At 41.9% G+C, this 16032-nt stretch overlaps 1 protein-coding gene across 1 annotated transcript in view; it reads right to left on the bottom strand.

Moving 5' to 3' along the window:
• The window catches only part of gpr158b (G protein-coupled receptor 158b), an 83078-nt gene that overhangs the window by 8368 nt on the left and 58678 nt on the right, over positions 1 to 16032 (bottom strand). Inside the window, exons 8-10 of the mRNA XM_085805100.1 lie at positions 12355 to 12493; positions 4782 to 4887; positions 1408 to 1554 (exon numbers count right to left, since the gene is read on the bottom strand). Of these exons, the coding sequence (XP_085661226.1) occupies positions 1408 to 1554; positions 4782 to 4887; positions 12355 to 12493 (392 nt within the window). The remainder of the gene's footprint in view (positions 1 to 1407; positions 1555 to 4781; positions 4888 to 12354; positions 12494 to 16032) is intronic.

Below are 16032 nucleotides of genomic sequence, written 5' to 3'. Positions count from 1 at the left end.
CTGCGCGCACCGTGAAATTCTTTGACCGGCGCAAGATGGACTCATGTTTTCATTCATCAAGAATTGACCCTTCGCGTAAGCCCCGCCCCCTTGGTTACTGTTGCTACGCCGGGCAAGCTTTCACTCCCAGCCATGCTCCTGGCAAATTTGGTATCGATTTCAAAGGAAATATCAGCAAATTTCTGGATAAACTGTTCTGAGATAATAGAGAGAAGAAGTCACAAAGATCATTCAGAGTTTTCAGTGACGTGACTCGCGCAGGAGGATAAAACATCTGTTCAACGACACGACTGGACAATGTACAGAGCAGCAGTAAGGTCTGGTAATTTTACCGTCTATCAACCCACGAAGACTTAGGTTGTCACTGGTTGTCAAACTGCAAGTTTTTGGGCGATTGTGAACCACATACAGCTTTCGCTGCTATTTTCTTTCTCCCACCGCTGTATCAGTTAGCTCGTACCTGAACATCTCTATATTGCTGCTGCCGCCACCGCCGCCGTAGCAGCAGCAGCAGCAGCAGCAGCAGCAGCAGCAGCAGCAGCAGCAGCAGCAGCAACAACAACATCCTTCTCTACAAACAAATGTTTTTCGTCCTAGTCTCAAAATGTGTCCACAAAAGCAAACGACTCAACTGCCGAAAGCTTGCCAGGCCTATAGTTACGGTTGCTAACGTAGGATTGGACAATAGCCGTTTGTGGGAGGAGTTGGCGAAGGGTCAATTAAAGTCAGAGGTTCGAAGACGATCACATACCGTCGTAGTTCCGACCATAAACGGTGATTCGGCGGCGTTATTCTCATGACTCGCCACGAAACCGAAAGTAACGAAACGCTGGTCGGCTCGACCAGCATTTCCGCCACCACTAATAATAACAAAATAACGATAGAGACAAAATGATATATTTATCGAAAATGGAGCCATTAACAAGTGTGGGTAGCGGAGATTCATCCACATTAACGTGAGACTTTTTTATAACCAAATAGAAACTCCTCGTTGTCCCTTTAACTGTTTGATTCACACGGAACGTCAATATTCTGGTATGAATATCTCACATGTTCATACAGCGGTATAAATAGTTACTCAAACCTTTATTTCTGAATCGGTATGGCAACTGGCAGCCCTGGCAATTTACAGCAGTTCACAATGGCATCAAGACTCAACTCATGACAATCCTTCACAGAGGTAGGGGGCATTTAGCTGCATTTTTTGGAGTCAAATAATTTTCTTTTCAGCTTTAATACAAAAGTGAGACATTTTCATTTTCATTTACCAAATCCTCATGAAACATAATTACATGCTGCTGCTCAAAATGCTGTAGCGCCCTGTGACGCTGTCTTTGTACAAATAGCAGGGAACAGCAGGACTAAACCTCACTTAATCATTTGCAATGATTGTAGATGCTACTTCACCCGAATGTCCTCAGGGTCCAAGCTGTGTTCGCTCCAGGCGGAGGTGATGCTGTTGTTGAGGTAAGAGCCAGATCTTCCCATGTCCAGCTCCTCCTCGTAGGCCTCCGTGGCAATGTCGTCCCTGGCCTGAGTCCCTTTGGACAGGAACTAAGACAGATGGAGAGCAAGGTTTAAGACTGCCGTCATAGAGTGAAAGAGACAGTGGTAGTTGTAATGTAGATCTCTAACATTAGATCTACTGGATTAACAGACTAATGGTGACTGTAGGGCTATTTAAGGTTGGCTGGGGGTGAACAACATTTTACTGCAGGAAAATATTTATATGACATGGATTTATAATGTCATACCCTCTTTCCAGTTGACCTTTGTTGAATATAAATTACTTTTTTCTACCAAAATATATTAACTGAGATTTATATAGTCTACCTATGTAATAGCCTAAATATGTCATTGTTGTATTAAAAACAAACAAAGTTTCAAGTTTCAATCATTTTCCCTGTAGCAGCTGAATGTTAGATGCTACTGAAAAGAACTCGACAAGTTAAAAGTTAAGCAGAAGTAAAAGATTTAAATATAAGTTATATAAGTTACTGTTTCAATTCTTTTTTTAATATCTATGATACTGTGCAACTATGCAAATCAAATTCAGATTTATGCATTTCAGTATTCGCACAAATCTTGGATTCATATGCACGAAAACAAAAGGTGAGACAAGGTCGCGTTATTACAAAGATACAATAAACTGAGGAGAAGAGAGCAATGTGATTTTGACTTGATTTCCAGGGCCAAATTGTTTAGCTTTGCCTGAATAACAAATGTAGAGACAAAAGACAGAGCAGATATTCAACTCAGATTTGGGAACAGACGCTGGGTGAGATTAGCATCCTCCCATTATGCTTAATTATCCCAGTGTACTCAACTGACTTTCACTTCTCAGGTGCCTAATTAAGAAAGAATGAAAGAACGGAGATGTTGATGGTGTATTGCATTTCTAACACAGCAGGAGAATTAAATGTTTTCCATCAGACTTGAGAGATTGCACATAAAGAGGCCTGCAGGAGTGCGTGGCCAAATTAAAATAACCACTAACGCAGTTTGAATGAGTTTAAGGTAATGGTAGCAAATGCGGCTGCGTATGACTGTGTGTTCCAGATCGCCAATACCAAATGAAGTTAAGATGATTGATGATCTGTTGTGTATAGAAGCTACAGTACAGCAGTAGACTCAAAGGAAATCTCTCCGTGCTGAATGTAATCCCCAGTATATCAGGAGGATATTCCAAGAAACACTAGAATATCAAAGAAGAATAAGATCTCATCCCTGCAGTAAGCTGCTCTGTGGATTAGTTTCTCTATCAGGTGCTGTAGTTACCTGAACTCTATGAATCTAAATTGGACTTAAAATCTGACACATCTTCTTTTTGTCAGCACATTAAAGTTATGTTTTTATTGTCACTCAGTAATCACTCAAATTTGAATAAACTAGAATCTATTTTGCGCTCAAACAATGTCTTAGCGTTTTGCTATTACCCATATGATGCATACTAATAATCCCTTTCCCTCAGTTTCCTCATTTGCCTTCCCTATAATTCCCCTCTCTGTGCACTTTCCGACCCATGGATATTTGCTCACAGTGAGCTCGCATGGATATGAATCTCCAAAAATGCAAATGTGAAGCTAAAATGCAAATAAATGTACTGAGCATAAAATAGATCTTTGTTTTCTCACATTAAATTACTCTTTATGTAATCATTATTTCTCTAAGTATAATTTATGTGACTGCAAAAAAATGTCCCACTGGGCATTAAAAGTTTAGGCACAGACACAGCTCCATGAAAGCTGAAGGTCATGAATGCCTTTAAACCAGGAAAGTGGTGGACGCTTTAGTGGCGCTTAGTTAACGCAGTGGTGTGTGGTATTGGAGAAGATAAGTACTCACATCCTTCACTGAAGAAAACTACCCAGCAGTGTAAAAGACATGGAATACAAACACTGTATTCAAAATCCTGATTGCACTGCAGAAACAATGTCCTCAGAGACTGATAGAAAATGATATACTATTAGTGAGTCAGTACTAATGCAACAACATGAAAGGCAGTTTAGTCCAGCGGTTCCCAACCAAAGGGTCAAACCTGAGCTGTTTTGTGTATGATGATTAAAGGGAGATGAAAGAAGAGAAAAGTTATGTTACACAAATTTATTTTCTTTTTTGTAAACATTTCTCTGAATTTCTCTATTTATTTTTTGATCAATTTTTTCATTGTCTTTCAGCATCAAATTAGTTTGGTTTATAGACATAGCAGAAACGAATATGACAAAAAAACAGAAACCAAAGAAAAGCTATTCATTTTTCTATTTTGTGATGTAATAATAAAAACAATTTAAGGAGTTCATCAAACCACACTGTTGGGATCCTCGACCCTGAAAGTCCCCTGGCAGAGAAGCCCATTGAAGAAGAACCAATCCCCCAGATGCAGACTACCAGGTATCTGCTACGGTTTACAGATGTTCCCAGAGCACCACATGTGCACATGCTACGTAGATACATCATACATTAAATAGTTAAAGTAGGTTCACTTCTTATATACAAGACATAGCTAGAGAAGTGAAGGTATGCTGGACCTTTAACTATTAGAACACAGACATAATGAACCCATTTGGACTATCATACATTATACTCCCATTCAGGCACATTTGGGGCAACAGCAGGCCACCATACAGCCTACTGTCATCATGAGAGGTCTTTATTGTTGTCAATGCAAAATGTGCCACTATCAGTGATCCTATCGGCTCTCCCTTAACATTTGTTTAGTTTGCCTCACCTCTGAAACCACATGACGAGTGTACAGAGAAGAGAAAATCTCTTTGGTGGAATAAGCACTTGAGACATGAACACGAGACTAAGTCCACACTGATTTAATATAAGAGCTTAATATGAAAGTCAAAGGGCTGGAAACCAGTGGTTTATAAGCTCATCATTATTACATGTTTTATGTAATATCTCACTCAGTAAAGTAAGCAGTAGCTGCAGCTGGCAGATAAATGTGGTGAAGCAGAAGCAGAAAGCAGCAGAGAACGGCCAAGATGAAGTCCAAGTCCCTCAAGATGTAGATACAGTAGGCTGCACGAGTCAATGTAAATGATCATTTCTCACCGCTGCTCTTCAATGTATAATCCCTCTGCAAAATGTCCTATTGTACATTTGGACAGAATTTAGGCCCAAATAGCCTATATTTCTATAGAATTTGTGGTCATGAATAAAAGTAAATTCAATTACTGTTTTGGAGTTTGGTGAAATTTGATGTTAATTATTAAGCAACAGCCTGTAAGTAAAAGCCTGATGATGGTCCATGAGCTCTGGGTGTAAGGTGTTACCTTTGGAATAAGCAGCAGGCCCAGAGTCACAGTCACAGTCAGATGAGTGTGAGCGAAGAACAACATGAGCATCCAGTCAGGGTGAAGCCCCGGCACCACAGAGAACCTGCAGGGAAAACATCAACAGCACAGAGTCTGTTCATTCAGCAGCACCGTATCAAAGACAGTGTTTAGAAGTCAGCTGAACTGAGCAGTTGTTGTCTGTGAAGTATGCTCAGTCACACACACACACACACACACACACACACACACACACACACACACACACACACACACACACACACACACACACACACACACACACACACAAACACACACACACACACACACACAGACATTAAAAGCAGCCTTTAGTGAATGGATGAGAACAGAATGAAATGTACTCACAAACCCTGAGGCATAAAAATAAGCAAAAGAAAAAAAAAACTGTAAACATAGGCTTAAAAGCAAAACCTTGTGAAAATTATAAAAGCAGCAAATTATTGGAAGCAGGTCTCCTTTTGAGAAGCAGACAGTCTGTGGAGGTTATGAAAAATGTGTTCACTTTCACTTGGTGTGCAGGGTAGTGCAGTCATTTTGTGCTGAGGCTAGATGCATTGTGTGCGTGCCTCCAAATTAAACCAATACCAGACATATTGTATGTTTAGAGCCATGCTAGCAGCTAAATAGTTCAAGATAAGATGTGCATTGCTAATTAGCAAATGTTAGATGTTACATTTAAAACTAGTTGAACAAGGTAAACATTATATTCTTAGCAATGTGAACAAAGCGGCGGCATTGGTATTTAGCTTAAAGCACAGGTATCTTTCATCCTGCTGTTTTCTTATTCTTCACTGTCTCAACCTCATTGAATCAAAATATCAAACTGTGTTATTTACAATGTAAACCCTTAGTCCTTCAATAATCAGCTTCTGCTACAGAAAAATGCAGTAAATTACGGTGTGAGCCATATGATCATGTCGCCTGTTTCTCTTTTCTGTACCTCAGTCTGATAAAAACACATAACTGGCACTGTGACGTGCATGCTCTGTATCTCATGTAACACTTGGTTACAATGAGGTATTGACAGCTGAGGTTTAACAGAAGCTTTAACATTTTCACAATGATAATATAGAGTTTCTGTGCCTGGTCATATTTACACCTTTTCTATCCCGGCAGCGACTGGTTTGATTTGGGCCTCTCAGTCACTGAGGCTAAAAATGGCTCCGCAGACAGCAAAAGTATTAGTGAGCAAATGTAAACTTAATTATTAGGGCCGGGACTCGATTAAAAAAATTAATCGAATTAATCAGAGGCTTTGTAATTAATTAATCGCAATTAATCGCATTTTAATCGCATATAAATATTTGACCTGAGAACAGTGAGAAGCATTTTTTTTCCCACATGGATTTTAGTATACCATTGAATGACTGAATACATAAGCTTAAGCATTCAAGGTGGTACTTAACCAAGACCAACAGATAGGGATGCAAATTATCGATTAATTCATAAATCGATATTTGATACATACAGTGTTATGGCCCTCGGCCATGTTGTGTTGCTGCTGCGTCTCTCTGTCTCATCTCCCCTCCGTAGGTTCTCTGCTGTGTCCCGCCTACCTCGTCAGGGGGATCAACTCCACCTGCAGCTGGGTCTATAAAGAGGAGGCCTTTCTAAGATGGCGGCCTCTTCCTCCCTCCTGGATGGCTGGTGCCACCCAGGCATCTCAGTGTTGCTTTGTTTGGTTGTGTTCTGTTAGCTTTTGTTACTTTATGATTATTGACTATTGATCTACCCTTAACCTTGTGTTTCGTTAATAAATTTATGTTTAATTGACCTGGTCGCTGTGTGGTCCTCCCTCCTAGTTATGCTCTTGAACGAGCTGGGCATAACAAGTGGGGGCTCGTCCAATTTTGAACTTGGGAGTGTCAGGGCATGGCACTTGTGTGGCAGTGAAGTTGGGAGGATCACGGTGGCTTGGTTTTGTGAGTGTAGTGTAATGCTGGGTGGTTTTTTCTGGTGACCTGCATTCAAGGAGAATGGTGGCTAAGTTAACTCTGTGTGGCTGCGGGGAGCGGGTGATTGGAGCAGTTGTGTCCCTCAGTAGGCTGTAGTGGCAGTTTCCTCACAAGGAGGGGTTGCTTTGTTTGTTTTTTTGCAGGGCTGTTTTTTGTTTTTGTGTGTTGTCCGTGCGGTTAGCAGCGGTGGTCTCGGGAGCACCCCGAAGTATTGGCTGGGACAAGTTGTCTCCCCAATACAGACGGTTTAGAGGTGCATAAATACCCGCCGCCAGTACGCACATGAAGACTAGGGCGCAGTTAGTCAGCTTCAGTTAGGCAGTTAGGAGGGTGCGCTCCTTGGTCACTCTGTCTCTCTGTGGCTGTTATTGAGTGGCTGGCTCTGTTCTCTGTTGGATGAGGTGCATGAAGTTTGGACTGGTTGTTGTTGTGGTTTAGTTTGGCAGTTATCATGCAGACTTCGCACAGTAATCCGCTGGTCTCTGAGTTCCTCCAGCGACCATCGCGTAGCACTTTAGCTCAGTTTGCCAAATCGGATCTGGTTGACTTGGCCGTACATTTGGGTTGGTCTGGCGAAAAAGGGGTGCCAAAAAAGGCTAAGTTACGGGTCGTTGTGGAGGGGCTCGCTGTGTCTGCTGCTCTGTTGGAGGTGGCTCAGGCGCCAGGTGTTGGGGAGGGGGGTTGGACATTTGAACAGTGCCTGCAGCTGGAGAGAGAAAAGGCGAAGCTGGAGAGGGAGAGATTCCAGTTTGAGTTGGAGCAGGAGAAGCTGAGGGCTGAAGCAGCATTGGCAAAGGAAAGGGTCAAAGTGGAACGGCTGAGGTTGCAGTTGGGAGATGGGAGTGAAAGGCCTACAGGACCGCGTCAGGGCTTTGATGTTTCTGAAGGGTTGCGGTTGTTGCCAAAATTTGATGAGAAGGACCCCGACACATTTTTTGCATTGTTCGAACGCGTGGCAGGCGTTAGGGGGTGGTCGGATGCCCACCAGACCTTGATGCTGCAGTGTGTCTTCACGGGCAAGGCCCAGAGAGCTTTCTCTGCCCTAAGTTCTGTTGACAGCGCCAGTTATGCTAAGGTTAAAGCGGCAGTCCTTAAAGCATATGAACTCGTGCCGGAAGCTTATAGGCAGAGGTTTCGCAACTGGGAAAGAAGAGACCAGCAGACCCATGTTGAGTTTGTTCAGGATATTTCAATGCATTTCAGTCGGTGGTGCTCGGCGTCCAGTGTAGAGTCGTTTGATGATTTATGTGACTTGGTTGTGTTAGAACAGTTCAAGATGTCGTTGCCTGCCCAGCTGGCCACTTATGTTACTGAAAAGAAGGTTAAAACAGCAGCCGCAGCGGCAGTGTTGGCTGATGAATATGTTTTAACGCATGGCGGTGGTAACCGTGGTCAGGGTGATGCTGCATGTGGAGAGGGCCGCGGGGAAGCTCTCCCCAGCAGTAAGAGTCTGTCTGCTGGGGCAGCCGACCCAGTGCAGTGGGACCAGGGGCGGTCCGGTAAGTTGGACCCTGCTCTGGTGTGTAACTATTGTTTTGATAAAGGTCATTGGAAAAAGGAGTGTCCAGTGTTGAGAAGGAGGGGTTGGTCGGGTTACTCAACCACCAAGCCGTCTGCTGTTGCTGTAACGGTGGGAGTGCAGGAGCGAGCCAGTGCCATTGCTGCTGTGAGGGCACACACAAACCCCTCTACTCACACAGATGGGATTGACCCTGGTTACCTCCCCTTTGTGTCAGATGGTTTTGTTTCCCTGGTTGGACATGAGGACAGAGTTCCAGTGAAAGTCTTAAGAGACACTGGGGCATTGGACTCATTCATTGTGGGCTCACTGCTGCCTTTCTCTGCCAAAACCCACAGTGGTAGCAATGTGAAAGTACGAGGTATGGCTATGATGATTACTGTAGTATTTAACTAGGCTACTTAAATCACAGTAGCATAAACTGATTTGTTGAACTCAGCCTGATGTAAACATTAATAAAATTCAGTAACCAATCACACAGGCAGCTCCATGTTGTCCCTGTGTGATGTTCAGGGACAGGTCGGACAGTCTGAAGACAGACAGCTCTGAGGGTGAAGTCCTATCATAATGAGATGAGATGCACCTGCAGTGACAGGTCATAGATATAGCGCTGCAGCTGAGCAATTAGTAGCGCTATATAGCGCATTTAGCGTGCGCCCCTGTCTGTGTATCTATGTGCAGGCAGAGATCAGAGATGGTGTTTTAAATAACCATGCTAGCGTTTCACCAGCTCTCATCTCTGCCAGTCAGCCTCTCAAACTGCCGCCTCTCTCGCGTGCGGGCGCACCGCAGTACACACACGTGAGAAAAAAAAATAATAATAAAAAATTGAATTTTTTTTATAAGTGCGATTAAAATGCGTTAATTTTTTTAACGCGTTAATTTTTGTGTAATTAATTAATCGTAATTAACACGTTAAAGTCCCGGCCCTATTAATTATACATATTGATTATACATTTAAACTATTACAGGGAATTTCTTACATCCACAGGCAGGCTTTATACAGACATATGGACTGATATGATTTTGATAATCCCTGCATTAGGAGGGGCCCTAATGACTTCAAAATTGATTTTACTGCTGTTATTTAAGATCGGCGTGATTGCGCTGCCTATATTTGTGTCGTGTTAAACCCTACCGCTGTTTGATATTCTGTGGTAGAGGCCAACGTGAATCAGTCACATTGTTTTGAAAAGTTTTTCATTGAAGTCTAGAGAGAAGAGAAGAGATACATTTGTTTTCTGTCACCATCAGCATAACACCAAGTCAAATGATTTGGCATACTGTAGGAACTGTGCCCCATTTCTGTCACCACCACCTAAATTCAGATGTGTGCAGTTTGTCAAAGCTCACAACAGTGATTTTGGTTTCTTTTAAAGACTTTGTGTCATCATTACTAGTATTGTAGCTGTTTTAAATCATAGTTGGTATTGTATCTACAGGCACTGGAACAGGTAATTGCTCCAATTATAGCTGGAGAATGTGAAAAAGTACAACAACAACAAAAAGTTGTGCATTTTGCCATCAATTTTCCACAGTGAACCAAAGCCAGGAACTATGACAGATAAATCAATGCAATTATTTAGGCAGCAAGAGCTAAGAGTATTGTGTATTTTGTGCAAGGTGTGTAGAAGTCCTCCTTGTGGCAGCATGAAAAACGTCAGTGTGTGTGTGTGTGTGTGTGTGTGTGTGTGTGTGTGTGTGTGTGTGTGTGTGTGTGTGTGAGTGTATGTGTGTGTCCATCCGTGCATGTGTGAGATAGTCAAATCTAGAAATAGTGTGCATTGTTTCACATCATTCATTAGAGATCCACCAAGGTGGCTCAGCGGGCGTTGGCCCTTTACTCCTAATAAACACGTTCACATTCATAATTCATTAGACATCCAAGAGCAAAGTGTGTGTGTGTTTTTATCGCCCCTTCCTTCCCCACCACGCTAACACATCACATTCTGCACTAGTCCACCCTTATCTCTGGACCGCAGCAGCAGACAGACTGTCAGCTCACCAAAAGAAAAACACTCTAATGTTTTATTCCCCACCAAGCACCAAGAGTAGTTTGATTTATACCACGTTCACACTGACGATGAAGGTGTACCCACTGGACTTTTTCGTTTCTTAACAGATTAAAAGAATGTGATCTTTTCCTTTTTTTTCCCCACTGAGCACAAAAGACGTCTGCCTAAATGAAAGAATATTCAATCAGGAACAGTTTTATCGGGACTGTGACAAATGGAACTTTTTGCCTGAGGCTCCTGCAGGTGCTCTATAAAAATTATCTGACCGCTTTTATTCCCACTGCGACAGGACTGACAAAGTGCTCTGTGATTCAGGAGTCCTGTAAAGTTTGACTATGCACCATTTTACGATGCAGTTCTCTTTTCAACAGATCAGATACTCAAAACCCATACATTCAAACCCAGGCACACAAATACAGCTTGTCTGAGACGCAGTGTGAGCTCTCAAGAGACACACAAGAATACGTAGTTGTCAGAAAGTCTGTGATGCATTTTCCAAATCTCCTTCATGCCAAATCAATAGCTGCCTTGACCAAAAACAGGGTTAGGGTTATCAAGATGCTCAGTGTGTCCAACAACATCTGTAGCTGAAGAAGAAGCCGACACGGGAAGTGACAAAAGCTGCACTTCCTTGACTGACCACTTGATGGTGGCTCCAAAAGTGAGTCTATCCTCTCAGATTCTCAAACATGTTTGCAGCCTGGAACAAAAAAAGCTGGTCTCTAGAGCCAGTTTGCTACTCCATGGCAACTGAACATTTTTATATAACTCACACCTATAAAAGTGATACAGACTTTATATGATTAAGTGAACTGGCCTTTGACCCACTGACAAGAATGAGGAGCGTCTCAATCGCCACCCAGTGAATTTGAGATGCAGTAAATCAATGAGCTGTGATTATTTTTTATCTGCAGTAATTGAGAATGTCTTTATTTTAATTCAACTTTGAGGGTACTTACAAGAAAATAAATAATTTACAAAATTAAAATGACACTTCACCTTTAAAGTACTGTTGCCTATAATTGAATACATCAATGTGGAATTCGTTGCCACTTTATATTGTGTTAATAGATTCTAAAGAGAGGTATAAATTCTTGCTCAAACAGTTTTTTCTAATGTTGCAGCTGCAGTAGTTGGTATATGCTATATGATGTAGTGCCTGTTCTCTTCCCTGCCCTGTGAGATTACTATTTTTGTTTTTTGTATGTTTTGCAATATTGCTTTCCCCTTGTATGCATATATTTATTGATTCTTAATTGTATTGTACAAGTGGTGTATTGTGTCTTGTGTTATACGTGTGTCTGCATCTACTGTTATGATTGTATCTGTGTGTTGTGACTGTATCAGTTGTTTTTGTTTTACTTTTTCCTTGATGGACTTGGAAGAATATAATAATCAATTTTGACTGAATGTTTGGACTCCAGGAAGAATAGCTATATGCTAATGTGCTGGTGCTAATGGAGATCCAATAAATAAATGAAATAAATAAATGAAAATGTAACTAGAGCGGCTGTTTTCCACCTCTGTCTGACAGAGACAGACAGAGCGTTAGCCGGCACTGAGGGTTTATTCTGGGCTCTGGCACAGTAGATGTATGCTGTGTCTCTGCCTAGGGAAGACATTTTTTATTCACCTCCTTTCAACCGGCTTACCCTGCTCTCTGCTGACAGTGTTCATTCCCCTGATGAAGGGGGCGGGTGAACTCTGCCTTTCATCTGACATGTTCAACACTTGTAATGCCCATGCTAACAGGAAAATATCCCTATGATTATGATTAAACAACAGCTTGTGCTGCGAGACGGGGTAAAGTCGTCTAAGCCCCTCGTCGTTATTCGTGCCATTTCCTCATTACTGTCACAGAGATGTTCATCACGTCAAAGAGCTATAGTTCTCTGTGTTAGCTCTGTTTTACACCTCTTTTATTCCCCTCGCTATAGATCTTCCCCTTTTCTGTCTCAATCAGCGCAAGGGCAAGATTGAGCCATTCACTGTCTCTCACTGAGTGTTCATGCTCACTGATGCTTGCGCCATCCCATACTCACCTGATGATGTGGAAAATGGCCGATATGAGGAGCTCATTGTAGATGGCCACAGCCATGTAACGGGGTTCGTGGAAGGCGGAGGGAACGGTGCGGACGGCGTAGCAGAGGTACACGCCCCACAGCAGGAAGAGGAACTCAGCTAAAAGAAAGAAGCAGGAAAGGTCAAAGAAAAGGTTAGATGACATCACCTCATCTAGTGTTGTTTCTGTCTTCACCTTCTTTTTTTCCTAATTATTTTGTATTTGCTGCTCAGAATGACAAACATCTATTTTTTGACTGAGCAATTTACCAACTCACCATTAGGCAAATGGTTCAAATGTATTGTGGGGTGAAAAAACAATCACTCACATTCTTTCAAAGAGTTAGGTGAAAGGCTGGAGCCCTCTCAAGTCTCTGGGTTACATACAAAACCAGAGCTGGAAGGTGCTCAACTTAGAATGAAGAGAGGGAGCAGGAGGAAACAGCCTGGTTCTGTTTAAAAATCGATATCAGACAATAAATAAATAATTCAAGTATTTCTAAAACATACTAACAAAAGGGGGCCGAGGGTTTAGGGGGTCCTCTTGCCACCTAATAGCCCATCAAATATAACATTAAGCCTAAGACATATGATTTATTTATAGTAATTTTAAGGGTTCTTATGTTGATGTGATGTGAATCATGAATGAAACAACTATAAATGAGGTTTACTTTTCTGTTTTTCTTACTGTTTATATTAGTACGTTGACATAAATCTCATTCTTGCTAGTTATGCATTTCTGTGTTTGTTAATTTTGTGCAATTCAATCCAAACTCTTACAAGCAATTAAAATACATGAGTCTAGAATAGGCAAGATATTTTTTGAGGGTAGGCCTCTGGAGATAACAACAGCACACAAAGCAGACAGACAGTACCGAAACAACTTTGGAGCTCCCCCTAAAAACCTAGATTCATTCTTATTTCTCTGTTTGTGTATGGGTTAAACAGAAAAGACACAACATGTTAAATAGAGAGATTTAAAGGTGGTTGTTGGTATGTTTTTTTCAACCTTTGGGCAGGTTGTTCATGCCAGGCTAATCATCTCCTGGATGCTAATTAACAGACTCATTCTCAGAGATAAGAAAAAAAAGAAAGAAAAGCATTTCTCAAAGTGCTGGGTTATTCCTTTGAGAAGTGATTTACCTGCACAACTACTGATACACTGTTATTCACCCCGGCCCATATTAACACACTAACCCCGCTTTGACTCTGCCAGGGTTGATTGCAATTGTGTGGTTTCAAATTTAGCACTTCCTAATTTAGCAAAAAATTCCCAGAGTTGGAAGCGTTTCCCCCAGAGTGAGGCAGCCGCTTCCTGAACTTGCTTGTCGACACGTGCCTCTGCTATCGTCTCATCATCTCACCAAGGTCACGCAGCCTCGAGTGCAATTCACAGGGAAGATGTACATGTATACAAAACGCTGGCTGGCTTCATGGTTATCAACACATGCCAGAATTGCCACAGCGTGTGTTCACAGCCCGCACATTATCATCTAAATTGTCAGTAATGAAATTTTAAAGAGCATCAGTTGCAAAAATCAATAGTAATTATTTTGGATGTGAGAGGGAGAGGATTCCTTGAAGGATGCTGCGTTTTGGAGGTATGAGATTAAGCCCTGCAGCACTCTCATACATCTTGTACTTGCTGCTCTCTGGTGTGGAACGAAAAGATGATGCTTCCTTTACCGCTGGTAGAAAAAATAATACGTTTGCACATAAGACATATTTTTTTGTTGTTGTTGTAAATGCACTGATGTGAAATTCACAAACAAGGCGTTACAAAGTCAGAGGTTTTCCTCTGATACAATCTGCACAAACTTTGTTATATTGTTTGCAGGGAGCAAAATTGCACCAAGGACTGTTGCATGGACTGTGTTTGGCACATGAGTCCATAAAGTCTTTACAGTGATTATAGACCATTAATATTCATGAATAGGCCCAGTCTATAAATCATCACTAATTACTGGCTGCTTAGCCTCTGAATCAGTGAATGCATGAAGAGCTGCTCGCGAGAAGGAAAGGATAACAATTCCAGCTAATGCAGATTAATTGCATATTCAAATTATTTGTTTATTGCTGAAATTATCCATACGTTTTTGCATCAGCTCTGTTTTGCTTCACAATGCAGGACAAAATAGGATATGAGTTCTTCTTATTTTAGATGGACATGTGCGCCTTTGTCCGTATTATGATAAAACGAGCAGAAATACTGAAAAGCAATTAGATTCATTCTCAAAACCATGACGCGCACCGTGACTTGTGCATTGTTGAAAATCCTTTACTCTGGAAGCTTCCTGTCCTTCACTGTAGCCTCACAACACCAGTGTTAAGGCAACAGAGCGAGCAGCAGGACTTCCTCATTTCCTACCTTGTCTCTTATGCACACACAAATGAAAAGTGACACTCACAGACGCACACACAGACGCAAACAGAGGGATTTGTTGTGCTCTCTGTCTGATTTATTCCATTCAAAGTGCTGTGTCCACAAGCTTCTTCTGAAGATGTTCCTGTTCCTCTGTTCTGTCTCCAGAATGTCCTTAGCTGTCCTCCCTTCCTCAGCTCTATCCATCCTTCTCTCTCTCTCTCTTTCTTTCCAAGGCTGGTGGAAACCTCTCCTTGCATCATTGCCCACATCCCTACAAGCCTCATACTTCACAGTCCCCTCTCTTCTTTCTCCCTGCCACTCCCGTCTCTCTTCCTCTCTGTCTGCCTGTCTATCAGTTTTCAGAGGCAGACCGAGCATTTCTCAGGGATCCATCCTTTCCCTCTTCCCAAACAGGATTAGTGTCCCCTGCTGTCAGACTGGCTTCAGTGAGGTGCCCATCACTGCCTCCTGCTTCAAGAATCTGTCATCAGGAAGTGACTGTAACGCACACGCACAAGGCCGTCTGGGACTGGAGAGATACTTGAAAGATAGTGGCTGCAACTTCTCAGCAACCCCATCACTCTTCATTCTTGTGAAACGGTCAGTGTTAAAAATGTTGGGCTTTTAGGGACTGTGTGTAAAGTATTAGTGTTGGTCAGAAAAGGAGGTTTTTACAAGAGCATTGCTGTATGGCTTTTGGGAGAGCAGAGGGTGGTTTTCCAGAATATCTTATGCACAGGAGGAGAGTATTTATGCTTCCATATTACAGTTCAGTGTTTGCATCTTTTTGAGGCCCTAGTCTATATATAGCTGATATAGAACATAATAAACTATGGATTAATGTGAATCAAAAGATGGGGAAACCTAGATTTGCTTGCTTCCATATGTTTCTTAAATGTTCTATACTTAATTACTTTATACTAGGATAGATTATTGCCTAGTTAAAACTTGATATACTCATCCTTGGGGAAGTCCTTTGAGACAAGCTAGTAAAAGGCTTATAAATAAATGAGACCGTCTGCCCTTTTGAGGTGTTCTGCTTTCACGCTGGTGGCAGCTCTAATTCATGTAAGAGAAAGGCACGCCATCCTGTTTATTAGAGCCTTCCTTTGTTCCCCTAACACACAGTACCGTCCATTAAACTGTCTGTGTGGGTAAAGTTGAATCGAACAATGCAAAGAATCATTAAATTCACCGTTCCATCCATTTTACTTAAAGCTAAAAGCAGAGAGGTTTTTCAAATTGCTGCTACAATGCAGCACTAAATAAACAGACCACTAAAATGACAGTAATA

Source organism: Trachurus japonicus, chromosome 17, assembly GCF_045865225.1.
Source record: "Trachurus japonicus isolate A0001 chromosome 17, Traja_1.0".
NCBI classification, from domain to species: domain Eukaryota; kingdom Metazoa; phylum Chordata; class Actinopteri; order Carangiformes; family Carangidae; genus Trachurus; species Trachurus japonicus.
The sequence above is the reverse complement of the archived record's forward strand: the minus strand, read 5'-3'. Positions and strand labels throughout refer to the sequence as shown.